The 16,995-nt window shown below is 44.8% G+C and overlaps 1 protein-coding gene across 3 annotated transcripts in view; it reads left to right on the forward strand.

Annotated features, from left to right (window-relative positions):
* The window catches only part of vps8 (VPS8 subunit of CORVET complex), a 164,231-nt gene that overhangs the window by 27,657 nt on the left and 119,579 nt on the right, over positions 1–16,995 (forward strand). For all 3 annotated transcript variants that reach the window (XM_070542769.1, XM_054750617.2, XM_054750618.2), the window contains exons 7-11: positions 1,648–1,772; positions 7,911–7,997; positions 9,808–9,875; positions 12,333–12,486; positions 14,766–14,825. In XM_070542769.1, coding sequence (XP_070398870.1) covers positions 1,648–1,772; positions 7,911–7,997; positions 9,808–9,875; positions 12,333–12,486; positions 14,766–14,825 — 494 coding nt within the window. The remainder of the gene's footprint in view (positions 1–1,647; positions 1,773–7,910; positions 7,998–9,807; positions 9,876–12,332; positions 12,487–14,765; positions 14,826–16,995) is intronic.

A 16,995-nucleotide genomic window follows, 5' to 3' on the forward strand; every position in this document is an offset into this window, starting at 1 on the left:
AGATTTGTTGAATTTGATTTTGAAATACCTCCAAGTCTACATGTGTGATTCAGTTACCATGCATTAAGTTGGAAAGCTATGTTGTTTTTTTTAAGGGGGAACTTTCACGTTTGTCTTTGTGTAGCTCTCCCTTTATTTGGTAACCTCTTTGTTAATGTTGTACGCTTTTGGTTGGGACAGAGACAGAGATTTCAGAAGTAGTCATTCTTTGTCTGTTTCTTTTGAGCATAATGAGATAGTAGTAAAGCGGCTCTCAGGTTATTGTTTTAGACCAATGCCATTCTCACATTTAGTAAACAGGAAGCCAATATAGCTTTGTACTCTGAGTCGGACAATAACAGCGATTATGATTTAATTACCTTAGAAACTTCTAAATTAGAGAACAAAATTATTTTTTATGGAAACATGTTTGATGCAATATGTCAGGGGACAAGCTTTTGTCTAAATATATTTAAATACAAAAATGCTCTTTCCAGTTAGCGTTTACAAGTCTGTGTGCATTTTGAAGCTCCCACACTTCAGCAGCTCGTCTTTCACCATTTAAATAATTACATTTTTTTCATTGGTCTTAATTGATATTCTAGTATTCTGAAATGCTGAATTTGGGATTTTCATTAGTTGTTGGTTATAATCATCCAAATTTAAGAGACAAAAATGTGAAATATATCAGTCTGTGTGTGATGAATTAATCTATTATACAAAATTCACTTTTTGAGTGGAATTTCTGAAATAAATGAACTTTGTCATTATATTCTAATTTCATTACTAGCATCTGTATATTGAAAAAAACTGAATTTTTGGAACAATGAACTTACTATAAAAAATGTTTAATTATGAAATAGTTTGTTCAAAAATTAACTTACCCCACTGATCTTGGGATCTTCATTAAAGGATGCATTTAGCCTCTTCCTGTATTCTGATCGATACAGCATATTGACAGCCATCTTGCCTGAAAAGAATCAGCTTTAACCTGATACACAACTTCTAACCTTTACACAGAGAAAAATCACTGCAAATGCACAGATTGTAATGATGATAACAGGTTTTACAGCTTAAAGGGAAAATATAATGTTCTGACTTGGATAATGCCCAGAACTTCCTAGATATAAACTGTCCGGATGTAACAAGCATGTGTTGAAATAAGCCAGACCCAAACTATGAACGATGCAATAATAATTCCCGTTTTTCTCCCTTAATGTGAGTTTTTCAAACAAGATGTATGTTAATGTTTTGAGTTACTAAGGTGATCTGATGACATACTCAAAAGTGAAGACTTTTCTATAAGCAAATGTGATCCAGGATGACTTGCTTGATATTTGGTTTGACCTGAATTTCCAGAAACTTTATATTTGAGCCAAGTTGACCCATGTCTCTTTATCTTGCTGGCAAAATGATGGGCTGGGCAGGAAAAGGTTTGAGCATTCCTGCTTCATTATGCTTAAATTGATTTTATTTTGTGTTTGCTGGAATGTCATGACACACCAGATCTGTATTTGTTCCATGCAATGTTAGATGCATGAACTATTGGTTTTCGACTTGTTCTGTGTGCATTAATGGTCTGTTTGATGTGGACACTTAGCAGATTAGCTTCTGAACATCCCACTGATTATTTTCCATATAGTCAGATGAACTCTTTTCCTGTTGCAGATACAAACCAGGCTTTACGGCTGTGTCTGGGTTCAAAGACCACTGGAGCAGAGTTTGGTGCCGTCTCTGCTCTCAGCATCAATCATGACTGCTCTCGTCTTCTCTGTGGCTTTGCTAAAGGCCAGGTAAGCAGTATGCCTATTACATTTGTTTATTCTCTTGCTAGTTGGACAGAACTGGTCAGTTGCACGCTACTAGTACAACTACACAAAGACACACCACTGGCCTTGTGGGATTTACCCAAGGGGCAACCCTTGTCTGAAAAGAAATGGAGAGGGAACACTGTGATGAATGGGCCTGACAAGATTTCTTGGATTATGTTAGTGAGCAGGCATATTCCTTCTTTAAAAGTATCACAGGGATAGGCAAAACTAACTATTCATTAGGTCCAAATTCGTCCTGGAAAGAATCATGAGTCGTCCTTGAAATCTGGACCTAACACATGCCAGACAGATGAAATTGAGGTGTGTTCAGTGGTGCCTCAGGGGGTAAAGGGGGATGAAGAGCATGACGTTTATGTGATGGTGGGCCAGGGATGGGGTGAGGGGTGTGGAGGTGGATCATGGGTCCCAGTGACGGCCAACTTCATCATGGCTGGCATCAGAGTGACCTCCTCGTCCATCCTGGAAGGCTGAGCACCTCCCTCCTCCTGGTGCGGGTCTGATTTACCACCTTCTTCATCACGGCAGCAGTCCAAAAGAGCGCCTCCTCCATCTTGTGCAGATGAGAAGTGAGCAAAAGATAGCGGGCATCTGTCGAGCCATATGAAGATTGTGAGATTGAGGGAGATTCAGATAAACAATCCTCAGTCCTAACTTTAGCTCCAGGAGTAACCATTTCCTCTTTTGACCAGAGGAACATTTAAAGCAGAGTTTCTCAACCCTGGTCCTCAGCGCCTCCCTGCAAAGTCCTGCATGTTTTCAATGCCTCTACTTCAAGCACACCTGATTTACTTATTTGAATAGCCTCCTCAGGAGGACATCAGGTGCTGCAGAAACCTGTTAATCAGTCATTAATGTCAGTAGGGATGTCCCATTCCGATATTGATATTGGATATTAGTCCATAAACATCGGATTATATCGGACTGCATCAAAAATGATTAGCAGTACTTTCCTCTTCAAAGTCCATTCCAGCAATTCTATCCATCATCGCCCAGATCCAGCATGCAAAGTCCACATGATCAGAACATTGTGTGTTAGCAAAGTAGCAAGGAACAATGTCGGCCATGTGGCTGCCCATCAGCACCCTTTCCCCGTGTCCCTAACCTCTGCTGTTCACATTTATGCAACCAAAGGTTAATAAAAAAATTTGTTAGTTTTTTTACACTTCCTTGCCTTTTATAGATGCCACACTACGAACTAGGTAAAAGTATGTATGATTTGTGCTGATATCATGTCGGATTGATATTGGTATGGGCCAATACTGAAGGCTGCAATATTTGTACCGTATTGGAAGTGAAAAAGTTGTATCGGGACATGCTTAAAGGTCAGGTGTGTGGCAGCAGGGAAACATTGGTTAATTCTTTGTCTTAAAATAAAAACTGAATTTCTCCTTCTTCCGGTACATTGGTATGTTTAACGCGTTAATCCAACTGCTGAATGGTCTCCTCAGCCTTCATCAGTTTCTACTGGAGCAGTTTATCACAGAATTGAGCAAATCAGCTGTGTTCACGATGTAAAACATGCTGGAAGCACACTCCAGTGTTAGCACGTTGGCTAGCCACACTAATAGAGTTCCTGGTACTTATGACACAGATCCTGAGGAGGAATTATGTGACCTAAGGAAAATGCTGTAGCATGCTGGAAAACCCAAATACAGATTCAGAGTGCTGAGTGGTCACAGACAGGCAAGTTACTCTACAAGCTATGAGTGGCTAGATGGCAGCAGCACTGTGTGGCGGCAACCAGGGTCCATGCAGTGCACCGAGGATTCAAAGGTGTGTCAGGATACAATGACCGCTGATGGAGATGTTATAGTATCCATAACTGAGTGTTTGCCTGGTAAGAAAGCTTCTGTGGGTGGGTGCACTATTGGTTACCTAGAATTTGCTTTGTTGGAATGGTGCGTACATACACATTTAAGCAAGTGGCCTAATAGCAATGGAATTTTAAGAAAGAAGAAGAAGAAATTATGCATTTATCCATTTGTTTTAAATAAAACATGATAGTTAATGGCCACAATCTTTCACTTTGTAAATTACTTTTACAATGAGGAGCTCAGGTGATTCGCAGGTTTGTATGTATGTGCATGTGTGCAAATAAATGTATGTTCCTTGGGAGGGTGTGACAGAAAATAATTGAGAGATGCCAGGTCTGTACGTTAACTTGTTTAGCTTATAGAACTGGTGCTACGAAGGTCGTAGGTTTTGTAGCACAGAACAAAAAGTTCGAACATGGTGTTCGTTATGGCCAAACTGCGGCTTGCACAGAAGTCCAATAACAAAACACCGCTCGAGTTCAGATTAGGTGGGCCGTTCCTCCCAATCACACCCCTCCAGGTCAAGCTGTCATTGCCCACGTGAGCATTGAAGTCCCCCAGCAGGACAATGGAGTCCCCTGATGGAGCACTATCTCGCACTCGTCCCAGGGACTCCAAAAAGGGTGGGTACTCTGAACTGATATTTGGCCCATAAGCACAAACAACAGTCAGGACCCGTTCCCCGACCCGAAGGCGCAAGGAAGCTACCCTCTTGTCCCCCGGGGTAAACCCCAACACACAGGCAGAGAGTCTCGGGGCTAACAAAAAGCCAACCCCAGCCCTCCGCCTCTTACCCGGAGCAACTCCAGCAAAGTAGAGTGTCCAACCCCTCTCCAGGTCTCGGGTTCCAGAGCCAATGCAATGTGTCGAGGTGAGTCCGACTATATCTAGCCGGTACCGCTCAACCTCTGCCACAAGCTCCGGCTCCTTCCCCGCCAGCGAGGTGACGTTCCATGTCCCAAAAACTAGTTTTCTTGTCCGGGGATTGGACCGCCAAGGCTCCCGCCTTGGTCTGCCACCCGATTCGCATTGCACCGGACCCTTCATGTTCCTCCTGCGGGTGGTGGGTCCACAGTTGGACGAGCCCATGTATCCGGTTCGGGCTGGGCCCGGCCGGGCCCCATGGGCGAAAGCCCGGCCACCAGGCGCTCGTTCACGGGCCCCAACCCCAGGCCTGGCTCCAGGGTGGGACCCTGGTAACCCTCCGGGCCGGGTACTCCGACTCTTCGTTTTAACCGCCATGAAAGATCCTTCGAACCGTTCTTTGTCTCACCCTTCACCTAAGACCAATTTGTCATGGGAGACCCTACCAGGGGCACTAAGTGCCCCAGACAACATAGCTGCTAGGATCATTAGGGCACTCAAACTCCTCCACCACGATAAGGTGACGGTTCAAGGAGGATGTTCGAACATAAGGATGCCCACCGGTACACTTGGTACCAGGGCAGCCTAGGTCACAGGTCGATGATAGATTTTGTAGTCGTATCATCTGACCTGCGGCCGTATGTTTTGGACACCCGAGTGAAGAGAGGGGCGGAGCTGTCAACTGATCACCACCTGGTGGTGAGTTGGATCAGATGGCAAGGGAACATGCCGCGTAGACCTGGCAGACCCAAACGCATAGTGAGGGTCTGCTGGGAATGCCTGGCAGAAGAACCTGTCAAGACGGTCTTCAACTCCCGCCTCCGGCAGAGCTTTGACCACGTCCCGAGAGCAGTGGGGGACATTGAGTCCGAGTGGGCCTTGTTCCACTCTGCGATTGTCGAGGCGGCTGTTGCTAGCTGTGGTCGTAAGGTGGCCGGTGCCAGTCGTGGTGGCAACCCCCGTACCCGCTGGTGGACACCAGAGGTTCGGGGAGCCGTCAGGCTGAAGAAGGAGGCCTACAGGGCGTGGCTGGTCTGTGGGTCTCCGGAGGCAGCAGACAGGTACCGGATAGCCAAGCGAGGTGCAGCAGTGGCAGTTGCCGAGGCAAAATCTCGGGCGTGGGAGGAGTTTGGTGAGGCCATGGAGAAAGACTATCGATCGGCTCCAAAGAGGTTCTGGCAAACTGTCCGGCGCCTCAGGAGAGGAAGGCAGCAACTCGCTCACACTGTTTACAGTGGGGATGGGGAGCTGCTGACGTCAACTGAGGCTATAGTCGGACGGTGGAAGGAATACTTTGAGGAGCTCCTCAATCCCACCAATGCGCATTCCGAGGAGGAACCAGAGCTGGGAGGCCTGGGGATGGACTGTCCGATCTCGGGGGCAGAAGTTGCTGAGGTAGTCAAACAACTACATAGCGGCGGAGCCCCGGGGGCGGATGAGGTTCGTCTTGGGTATCTCAAGGCTATGGATGTTGTAGGGCTGTCATGGTTGACACGTCTCTACAACATTGCGTGGTCATCGGGGGCAGTTCCTAGGGAGTGGCAGACCGGGGTGGTGGTCCCCATCTTTAAGAAGGGTGACCTGAGGGTGTGTTCCAACTATAGGGGGATCACACTCCTCAGCCTCCCTGGAAAGGTCTACGCCAAGGTACTGGAGAGGAGGGTCCGATCGATAGTTGAATCTCAGATAGAGGAGGAGCAATGTGGTTTTCGTCCTGGCCGTGGAACTGTGGACCAGCTCTATACCCTTGCAAGGGTGATGGAGGGGGCATGGGAGTTTGCCCAACCAATCCACATGTGCTTTGTGGATTTGGAGAAGGCTTATGACCGTGTCCCCAGGGGCACCCTGTGGGGGACGCTCCAGGAGTATGGGGTGGGTGGCTTTCTGTTAAGGGCCATTCAGTCCCTTTACCAGAGGAGCGTGAGTTTGGTCCGCATAGCCGGTAGTAAGTCGGACCTGTTCCCAGTGAGGGTTGGACTCCGCCAGGGCTGCCCTTTGTCACCGGTTCTGTTCATCACTTTTACGGACAGAATTTCTAGACGCAGCCGTGGTGTGGAGTGTGTCGAGTTTGGTGGCAGGAGAATCTCGTCTCTGCTTTTTGCGGATGATGTGGTCCTCCTAGCTTCATCCAGCTCTGACCTTCACCTCTTGCTGGGTAGGTTCGCGGCCGAATGTTAAGCGGCTGGGATGAGGATCAGCACCTCCAAATCTGAGACCATGGTTCTCGACCGGAAAAGGGTGGCTTGCCACCTCCGGGTCGGGGGAGAGGTCCTACCTCAAGTGGAGGAGTTTAAGTATCTCGGGGTCTTGTTCACGAGTGAGGGTAGGAGGGATCGGGAGATCGACAGGCGGATTGGTTCGGCGTCTGCAGTGATGCGGACGCTGAGCCGATCTGTCGTGGGGAAGAGGGAGCTGAGCCAGAAAGCCAGGCTCTCGATTTACCGGTCGATCTACGTCCCAATCCTCACCTATGGTCATGAGCTTTGGGTAATGACCGAAAGAACGAGATCGCGGATACAAGCGGCCGAAATGAGTTTCCTCCGTAGGGTGGCCGGGCTCAGCCTTAGAGATAGGGTGAGGAGCTCGGACATTCGGGAGGGACTCGGAGTAGAACCACTGCTCCTCCGGATCGAAAGGAGCCAGTTGAGGTGGTTTGGGCATCTGGTCAGGATGCCTCCTGGACGCCTCCCCGGGGAGGTGTTTCGGGCATGTCCTGCCGGCAGAAGGCCCCCGGGTCGACCCAGGACACGTTGGAGAGGTTACATCTCCAATCTGGTCCGGGAACGCCTTGGGGTCCTGCCGGAGGAGCTGGTGGACAAGGCCGGGGAGAGGACGGCCTGGAGCTCCCTAATTGGGATGCTGCCCCCGCGACCCGTACCCGGATAAGCGGAGGAAGACGAAGACGAAGACGAAGAACAAAAAGTTGTAGCACCGGTATAAAACGTGTGTTACAGTCTGTAAAAACCAAAAGTTGTTCTTATAATTAATTAAACACACTGACAAACACCAGTGCATATAATTGAAACACAATAACAACCACCAAAGCAACTTCCTGGTAATGTGAGTCTCACTCACGTACTTTACTATAAAGCTGAAATATCTTCAGACATTTTTGTCAAACACAGAGCTAGCCGACACAGAAACGTACATGTTAAAAAACAAAGGGAAATTGCTCTCTGTACTACTATAATAATAAGAAGCATAAAACTCAGTGATGAATAAATGAATTATTTTTAAGTGAGTCTTTTTTTTAGTCTCATTTAATATCTTTTCTAGATTAATTTTGCTTAATGCACATGTACCATTTTATCGTTTTGTTATTGTGAGGGACTTTGTGAGTTCTTGAAAATAAATTTTTTACGAATTGTTTCTCCTGAACAATGAGCATGTTCCGTGTGTGTGTGTCTATCTGCTCTGCTAGATTACCATGTGGGATCTTGCCAATGGAAAGCTCTTGAGAACCATCACTGATGCCCATCCCCCAGGGACAGCTATACTGCATGTGAAGGTAAGTTCTCCTGTATTTGACCTCACTGTGTATTTCTTCCCTGCTCATTTCTTTGCTAAACTTTTGAGACATGTTGATATGTAAAATGATAATTACCAACGAAGCATTTCCTGAAGAGCTCCGCTGTGAATAAAATAGCAGCTCCATTATTCACGGTAGGATTAAAAAGCAGGAAGAGTGGGTGGTGATCCGGGCCCCTTAGAGCAGGTTTACCGACTTTATTTGCCACGTTTATGTTACAAATACAAGTGACCAATATCATATAAGTCCACTAACAAATCCAAGACCATGGTCTTGAGTCAGAAAAGGGTAGATTGTCTTCTCCAGGTCAGGGTCGAGGTCCTGCCGCAAGTGGAGGAGTTTTAAGTATCCCGGGGTCTTGTTCACGAGTGAGGGAAAGACGGAGCGTAAGATTGATAGGCGGATTAGTGCTACATCTGCAGTGATGCGGGCGTTGTACCACTCTGTTGTGGTGTAGAGATAGCAGATTCAGAAGGCAAAGCTCTTGATTTACTGGTCGATCTACGCTCCTACCCTCACCTATGGTCATGAGCTTTGGGTAGTGACCGAAAGAATGAGATCGCGGATACAAGCGCCCGAAATGAGTTTTCTTCGCAGGGTGGCTGGGCTCACCCCTAATGAGAGGCTTAGGGTGAGAAGCTCGGCCATCCTGGAGGGGCTCAGAGTACAACCGCTGCTCCCCCACATTGAGAGGAGCCAGTTGAGGTAGCTCGGACATCTGATTAGGATGCCTCCTGGTGAGGTTTTCCGAGCAATTCCAACCGGGAGAAGGCCTAAAGGAGGACCCAGGACACGCTGGAAGGACAGCTGGTCAGAGAACGTCTTACCCCCAAATTCCACTACCTCCGCTCCGCTCCGACACGAACGCCGGAGCAAAATCGGTCCCGTTGTAGTCAATCAGAGCAATTCCACTACTGCGGCCGTGCTCCGGCAGTGCGGCGCCGTGCGCCGCCCTCTGTTCCGGCGTCCGGCAAAAATAGAATCGATCCTATTTTCGCCGGACGCCGGAGCCCCTCCGCAGTAAATGGACAGAAATCACAACGGCCCAACAGGAAAAGGAGCAAGCACAATTTCCGTTTTTCACAATAAATCGATAAACAAAAGGCGTTTTTTGTTTCATATGCACAGGTTTAACAACTTTAAACAACTATCAATTGCGGCTGAAGTTTAAATGCACAAAAGTAAGCCATAAATACAGTTTCTACTATCAAAGTAGTCACCCTTTGTTGATCCAAACACTGCTGATCTCTCAGCACAAATGATGGGCAGATTGAACAGCTCATGCCGATGCTTCTCCCACACAACGGGTGTTTGGATCTAACTTCCGCGTTTATTGCTCGGACTGTATCGCAAGATCTCGAAAATCCCGCGCATGCTTGTTTGCCCACCTCAGGTCTCCGCACCGGAGCGGAGCCGTTGTAGAGCGGGTACCAGTAAAAATTGAGTTCGGAAGCGAGCGGCTGTGGAAGGCGGGGGCGGACCGGAGCGGAGCGGAGGTAGTGGAATTTGGGGGTTAGGATTACCACAGAGGAACTGGTCCAAGTGGCTGGGAAGAGGGAAGTCTGGGCCTCCCTGCATAGGCTGCTTCTCCCTCGACCCAACCCCAGCCGAAAATGGATGGATGGATGGATGGATTTTGGTATATGGCTGGGATCTGAATACTTTCTGTACCCACTGTATATACATGGTGAAAATAGTTACTGTACAAATGTACAGATGTTTTAATTGTTTCTCTGTGTTATGAAATGTAATTGGTAATGTTCTGTCCTTGTTTATTTTGGGTGTGTAGTTTACCGATGACCCAACTGTGGCCATAAGCAACGACAGTGGAGGATCCGTCTTTGAACTCACTTTCAGGTAATTTCTTTCAATGTCAATTTCAAGTTTAAGTTTTATTCCTCTAATTCAGTCAGTTGATGGTTAATAAGACTTCACTAGTTTTGTCCTGTTTGTTTAAATATAACCATCTCTTTTGCTAACGTGATTGTCCTAACTGTAGCTAACCCTCTAGCTTATAAACTAGTTGGTTCTATAATATTATTGATAAGATGGACTCAATTTATATCTGTGGAGACTTTAACAGCTGAATTGGGGATCTTACGGACTATGTCAACAGATAAAATATTCTGCTCCGTGTGGTTTTGGACATTAATGTAAATAACGTATTGATCAGAATATTGGACAGCCCCCTTTTCCAAGACTAATCTTCAGCAATAGACAGAAAAATCCCTTTTTAAATAAACTATTTTTATTGAAAATTTGAGAACAAATACTGAGGAAAAATACAATTTTAATGCAAACTATCAGGGCTTTGCTGACATGTGAAATCAAAAGTCAATTTAGGCTTTTATTCAGACGCGCTCTGCCTCGCTGTACTCACTCACTCTCATGCTGCTGCGGCCCCTCGCTACACCTGCCGGCACCTCCCATTGAACATTATCCTCACTGCCTGGTGCCCTCTACTGTTACAGGTATGTAATGACCCCCAGACAAATATCAGTATCTGTGAATGCTGAGCCTGATGATAAGATGACCCCACATTTTAAAAATTTTTTCAATGAAAAAAAAAAAACATCCTATTTTCAGATCAATACGGTAATCATGGTCTTGTACTTATTGATTTTCCACAGGATGTAAAATGCTGCATACTTAATGGAAGGTTAACCCAGAAGTTTGAATTTAGTTTTAATTAAATTCAAGATTTAATAATCTTGAATTTAATGTCCACACTCCTTGTGACTAGGCCATGCTAAGTTTAATTTGATTGATGATCATGCTAGACTCCCTGATCATTCAATTCTATGTTTATGTTTCAGGTAGAAAAGGAGATTAATGATTCATGAATATTTTAAGAGAAGGTTCAAGAGAGAGCAAGCCCTTAAACTAGGACGCCTGCAAACTAGCAATCCTGAACATTTATGGAGGGGAAATATAAGCTAGGCTCAAAGAGAAAAATGCTTATGTTAGGTATTTTCATTTTCCCATCCAGGGTTACCTGAAGGGAAAGTTCACCACGCAGGGGTTTTATTATCAAGCTGATCAATTTAACCCATTTCAATCTTATTAACAAAAAAACCATTTAGATTTTCCAAAGTGGAGAGAGAGAGATAAAATGATACACACGAGTCGGTGGTCTCTTTGCTCTCTCGTCAGACCAAAGCCCTCTCAAGAGTATTTATTAAAAGACACACAGAAATGATTAAAGCACACACATTTAGGGAGACAAGCATGCGCTGGCACAGGGCGTTCTTACTGATAAGCTAGGACTGGGAAGAGGCAAGGTCAAGCGCCTGTCTGTTGCCAGGGAAGAATAAGCTGGATGAGTTTCGTTTAAAATAATGTATCCATAATTTACCCAACAGCTTATACCAATGGAGGTGATTTTGGATAATGTAGGAATCTTCCTTTGTATCGGGGATCATAATAATGAAAAACAGGATTAAAGCACCTTGTATGTGGATAGTAGCTCTACAACACAGGTGCCAAAGTCTGGTCCTCAAGGGATGCTGTCCTACATGTTTTAGTGTTCCCCAGTTCAAACACGCCTGATTTCAATCAGCAGGTGATTACCAGGCTTATGGAGAGCTCAATGAGCTGCTGCACAGGTGAATCAACTGTGTTGGAACAGGGAAGCAACAAAAAGATGCCGAATACCTGCCCTCGAGGACTGGAGTTCGAAACCCCCTGCGACGATTCATTGTTGGAGGAAAACTTCTTCTTCTTCTTCTTCTTCTTCTTCGACTTCGACTTCGACTTCGACTTATTTTCACACAAAACCTAAAATTGCGTTTCCCCCGTTAGAAAATAAGCGCAGTCTTGGTATCAAAATGTGTCTTTAAAATTTACGGACATCATATGTGAAATCCATGGCACAAAAAAGCAGAATTAGAAAATAGCGTTTTTAGCCCCATTGACTTGCATTAATTTTTTCGTTCTTCCGGGGACCCGTGATGCGGAAGTAGATGGACGTGACTTAGGCTCCCTATAGTATAGACTGTGTCTGGTGGGGGTTAGGGTTGGGAGTGACAATGGGAGAGAAATGTTTCAGCACTAGCTGCTGTCAGTAGCTGGTGATGATGGGGATAGTGTTATCACAGAAACCAGTTGGTGGGGGGTGTTTTGACTGGTGTAATGTCGGTAGATTTGAAGCAGGTTGATAGAACTGGGTTCATTGGACCAAATACCTGGGGCAAATAATTTGCCAGAGAAGCAAAATATTTAGCACCAATACAACTGAAATGTTGGTTACTGTAGGAAAAAAAACTAATTTGATGTCTGGTTATATTCTTATTCTTACTTTTGTTTTGTCTTCAGGAGGGTAATGGGGATGCGATCATGTGACTCTCGATGCCTTTTCAGCGGCTCTAAAGGAGAGGTGTGCTGCATTGAACCTTTGCGGGCTCCTCCAGATTTCACAGATCATCCCATAATGTGCTACTCTCTGCTGGCTATGGCTTCCCTTACCAAGGTACACAAAATCATGTCCATGCAGCTGCTGAACTATAGTAAATTTTTGTCACTCAGAATTAAAACCATAGTTGATTAAAAATAGTTTATGTATGAGTGAAATTAATGTAATAATGGTAAATATATCCTCACCCTATCAGGTTCATGTATCAAAACTAGGGCTGGACAGTAAAACAGTAACAATATACTGTATACTCTTTTCTCCAATTAGACATTTGAGAATGGGTCGACAGATCTGCGATATACAGAATAGCTACACGGCTAAGTAGCAGCCAGACGGATATGCTGCTAATGTTTGTGTAGCTTTAGTCTGCTGCAGGTAACAGGTCACATGCCTGGGAAAAGTAACTAATAAAAAAAAACACCCCGTACAGAAAAAAACAGCTGATGGATACATTGAATGGCGTCACTGAAAATAAGGGACCGTACAGTTAAGTGGTGTGGACGTAGTTTTGCTAGCGTCATAGCTGTGAAGCTAATATTATTGAATGCAGATTCTGACAAGCTCGGGGTGAAAAGCACCAATCTGTCACCTTGTGAAGCAGCCCCACCAGCTGGAGAAGCAGGGTGTAGATCTTAATAAGAACCAGTTTGAAGCCATTTACTGTAAGCACCACGCATTTACTAAACCATAACCAGAAGTGAAAGTCAAATATAAAGTGAAATCTACAGGGATACATAAAAAAGGGAGACCTGGGACAGGTTTACGGACAAAATCAGCATGATAAACGGTTTGGATCCACATAAAAGACCCAAGAATGGAGCACCAACAACACGTTGTTGCTTCCACAGCTCTGCATAATGGTCATTTTCTGCTTTCTTGTTTATGGTGTGAGCAGGTATAAACATACAAATGAGGGATTAGGGATGTTCCGATCATGTTTTTTTTGCTTCCAATCCGATTCCAAGTCATCTGATTTTGAGGATCTGCCGACCGAATTCCGATCCGATAATTTTCAGGAAAGCATTAAAATAAGAAGAAAACAAATCCACTAAATACACTGATTTAAAAAACAGTTTTTATATTATCATTATATTTAAAAGTTGTTTATTTCCTGGGGGCTGCACAGTGGTGCAGTGTTTAGCACTGTTGCCTTGCAGCCAGGAGGTCCTGGGTTCACATCCAAAGACACCAAAGCGCAGTACAGGAAATAAAAGAGGCTGAACAACAGAATTCAAAGAAATTAGTACACAATAAAAAGTGGTTTAAAACAGAACAAAAGAAATAAGTACATACTAAAACAACAAGCAGGTTAAAAATTACAATGCTAATGCGGGAAGGAATGGCCAGGTTGTATAAAAACGTCTTCAGCCTAACTTTAAAACTGCCTCTGAAGGGGAAGCCCTCAAAGATATAGGTAGCTCATTCCAAAGCTTAGGGCCTGCCAAACCCTTCAGTGATTTAAAAACCAAGTCCCTGCGTAACACCTGTGCTACTGCACAGCTCTGATGCAACAGGACAAACAACGTTTTGTAGTTTGCTGGCAGTTTCTCTGTGTTTATTAGCTTATCTTTCTATGTCGGTTGGCTCTGCGTTTTCGTCTGAGTTCGCTGTGAACTCGGACTGTTAGTGGGAAATACTGGAGACCGGTGTTGTTTTCGTACAAAAAACGAATAATATTGATGTACAGGAACTTGTTGAAATCAAAATTGAGCCATTGTTATTCTGCTTGGAATAGAAAAATGTAAAATGTCCTGTTTGTTGTTTTAAAGGGTAAAATTAGATATTTTTCCCCCAATCGTTTTAAAATCACCTGATCGGATCGGAGCATCACTGGTATACATTTTATTTGCTTGTTTTCTTGTAAAATCAAAATAGTCATTCCATAGAAGTCATGGTGAATCTCACTGAAGCGGAGACCTGTCCAAGGTGTTCCCTGTCTCACACCTGGGCACTAATGGAGACACACACCAACTACATGACAGAAATAAATATTTTCTCTTTGAAGAATTTTTTTTTACATTTCTCTCATAAAAACTTTCACCTCATCAGTTGTTGTGCTCTATAAATTAGTGAGAGGTGTAGTTTCTAAACTGTTCTGGTTAAATTTAATTTGGTGTTTCTGAATATTTTGTCCCTTTTGTGTAATTGTGGAAGAACAATCAATTCACGTTATATTCTTTATTCAGCTTCTCTATGTGTAGAATCTAGCAGATAACCAGTCGAGCAGATTCGCCACCCAGTCCTTCAGAAAGTCTTTCATCTAAATGAAGAAAATGACTCTTACTTTAGTTTATTGCCTTTTAAACTGTAATACATTTTTTCTCCCCTTTAACCAGATTCTTGTCATTGGACTCAAGCCCACATTGAACGTCTGGATGACTTTTCCCTACACCAAGGTCTGATTGTCTTTGTAGGGGTTTTCTTTGTTTTATTATGTTAAAAAGCATTTGAACCTGACTCATTAATGTGATTGCTAAACATCTGTTTATATTGGGGTTGGGGTTGTTAGATTGTTTCTCAGTTGTATCCTCCTAGCTCCACAGGGTGTTGAATCCAGAGGAGTGCATGCTCACTGGAGATCAGGTCCAATCTTGAATGACTGGTTCTTGGCCTAGAATTACTTATTTTTTTAAATAAGACAGACATTTTGGTTTTAAAGATGCTTTTCGTACCTGCTGACAGTTTTGAGTGAAGGCTTCAGTCTTCCTCAGCGCGTGATCTGACTTTTTGCCGTTGTGTCATTTATCAGCTCACCTGGGAGTGATAATATCATTAGATAATGCATTATAAAGTAAAACCTCACCAACGGATGGGCATTAGTGTCAAAATTCCTTGGGAGCACAACCTCCAGCAAAATGAAAAGCAGACTCCCTTTCATCACTGCAAATGAGTGAAGAGGTAAATGTGTAAAACAACAATGTTTATGAATGGTGAAAAGTTTGGAACCATTTGTTACAAATCAGTAAACATTTTGTCCTCACGTGCTTCCGTAGAAGAAAACATGGCATCTAATATGGTGTCGCCCAGAGACTTACACCCACTCCCATGAATTTTAGAACAGATTTTTTTTGGTTACATGTTAGTTACAAAGTTGGGCGTCATTTAATTCATTTTCAACAACATTTAATGGATCTGTCCAGAAATTAATGGTAAAAACTACACATTGCCACTTTAACATTCATCATGCAAAGTACAAGCAAGTTCAATTCACATTCACAAAAAATTAACTAAATAAACAAATTCTTGAAGGATTATTAAATGAACTTATTCAGACACAACACAGCCATGTTTTCCTTATAAACTTTCCCATCTCAGACGTACCTTGGTTTGGTGCAGGTTGTGTTGTTGTTTCTTCTTGTTAGCATGGTTTGCTATTCTGTTCTGTTGACGGTTTGAAATACTACTCCAAACACTATATAAACTCACGAGAACATGCAAGTGTTGTGGGAATTGAAATAGAATATAACCCCAACTATACTGTAGGGATAAACATTTTCCAAAATGTGTTTAATCGGCTATTGAAGCCCATAATGGTTAATATGTGGGTTATGAGGGATATGGGGTTAGGGGAGGAATCAGTGGTGTCAAGAAACATAATCTGGGGTGGTTGGGCTTCAGGGTCAGGGCCATGGGCTTTAGGATCACAGCCATTGGGCTTAGGATAAGGGCCAATGGGCTTAGGATCAGGGCCATTGGGCTTAGGATCAGGGCCATGGGCTTTAGGGACAGGGCCATTGGGCTTAGGGTCAGGGCCATTGGTTTTAGGATCAGGGCCATTGGGCTTAGGATCAGGGCCATGGGCTTTAGGGACAGGGCCATTGGGCTTAGGGTCAGGGCCATTGGTTTTAGGATCAGGGCCATTGGGCTTAGGATCAGGGCCATGGGCTTTAGGGACAGGGCCATTGGGCTTAGGGTCAGGGCCATTGGTTTTAGGATCAGGGCCATTGGGCTTAGGATCAGAGCCATTGGGCTTTAGGGTCAGGGCCATTGGGCTTTAGGGTCAGGGCCATTGGGCTTTAGGGTCAGGGCCATTGGGCTTAGGATCAGGGCCATTGGGCTTGGGATCAGGGCCATTGGGCTTTAGGGACAGGGCCATTGGGCTTAGGGTCAGGGCCATTGGTTTTAGGATCAGGGCCATTGGGCTTAGGATCAGGGCCATGGGCTTTAGGGACAGGGCCATTGGGCTTAGGGTCAGGGCCATTGGTTTTAGGATCAGGGCCATTGGGCTTAGGATCAGAGCCATTGGGCTTTAGGGTCAGGGCCATTGGGCTTTAGGGTCAGGGCCATTGGGCTTTAGGGTCAGGGCCATTGGGCTTAGGATCAGGGCCATTGGGCTTGGGATCAGGGCCATTGGGCTTTAGGGTCAGGGCCATGGGTTTTAGGGTCAGGGCCATGGGTTTTAGGGTCAGGGCTGTGGGTTTTAGGATCATGGCCATTGGGCTTAGGATCACGGCCTTTAGGCTTAGGATCAGGGCCATTGGGCTAAGGATCACGGCCTTGGGGCTTAGGATCAGGGCTATGGGTTTTAGGGTCAGGGCTGTGGGTTTTAGGATCATGGCCATTGGG

The sequence above is a fragment of the Nothobranchius furzeri genome, chromosome 12 (genome assembly GCF_043380555.1).
Source record: "Nothobranchius furzeri strain GRZ-AD chromosome 12, NfurGRZ-RIMD1, whole genome shotgun sequence".
In the NCBI taxonomy this organism is placed as follows: domain Eukaryota; kingdom Metazoa; phylum Chordata; class Actinopteri; order Cyprinodontiformes; family Nothobranchiidae; genus Nothobranchius; species Nothobranchius furzeri.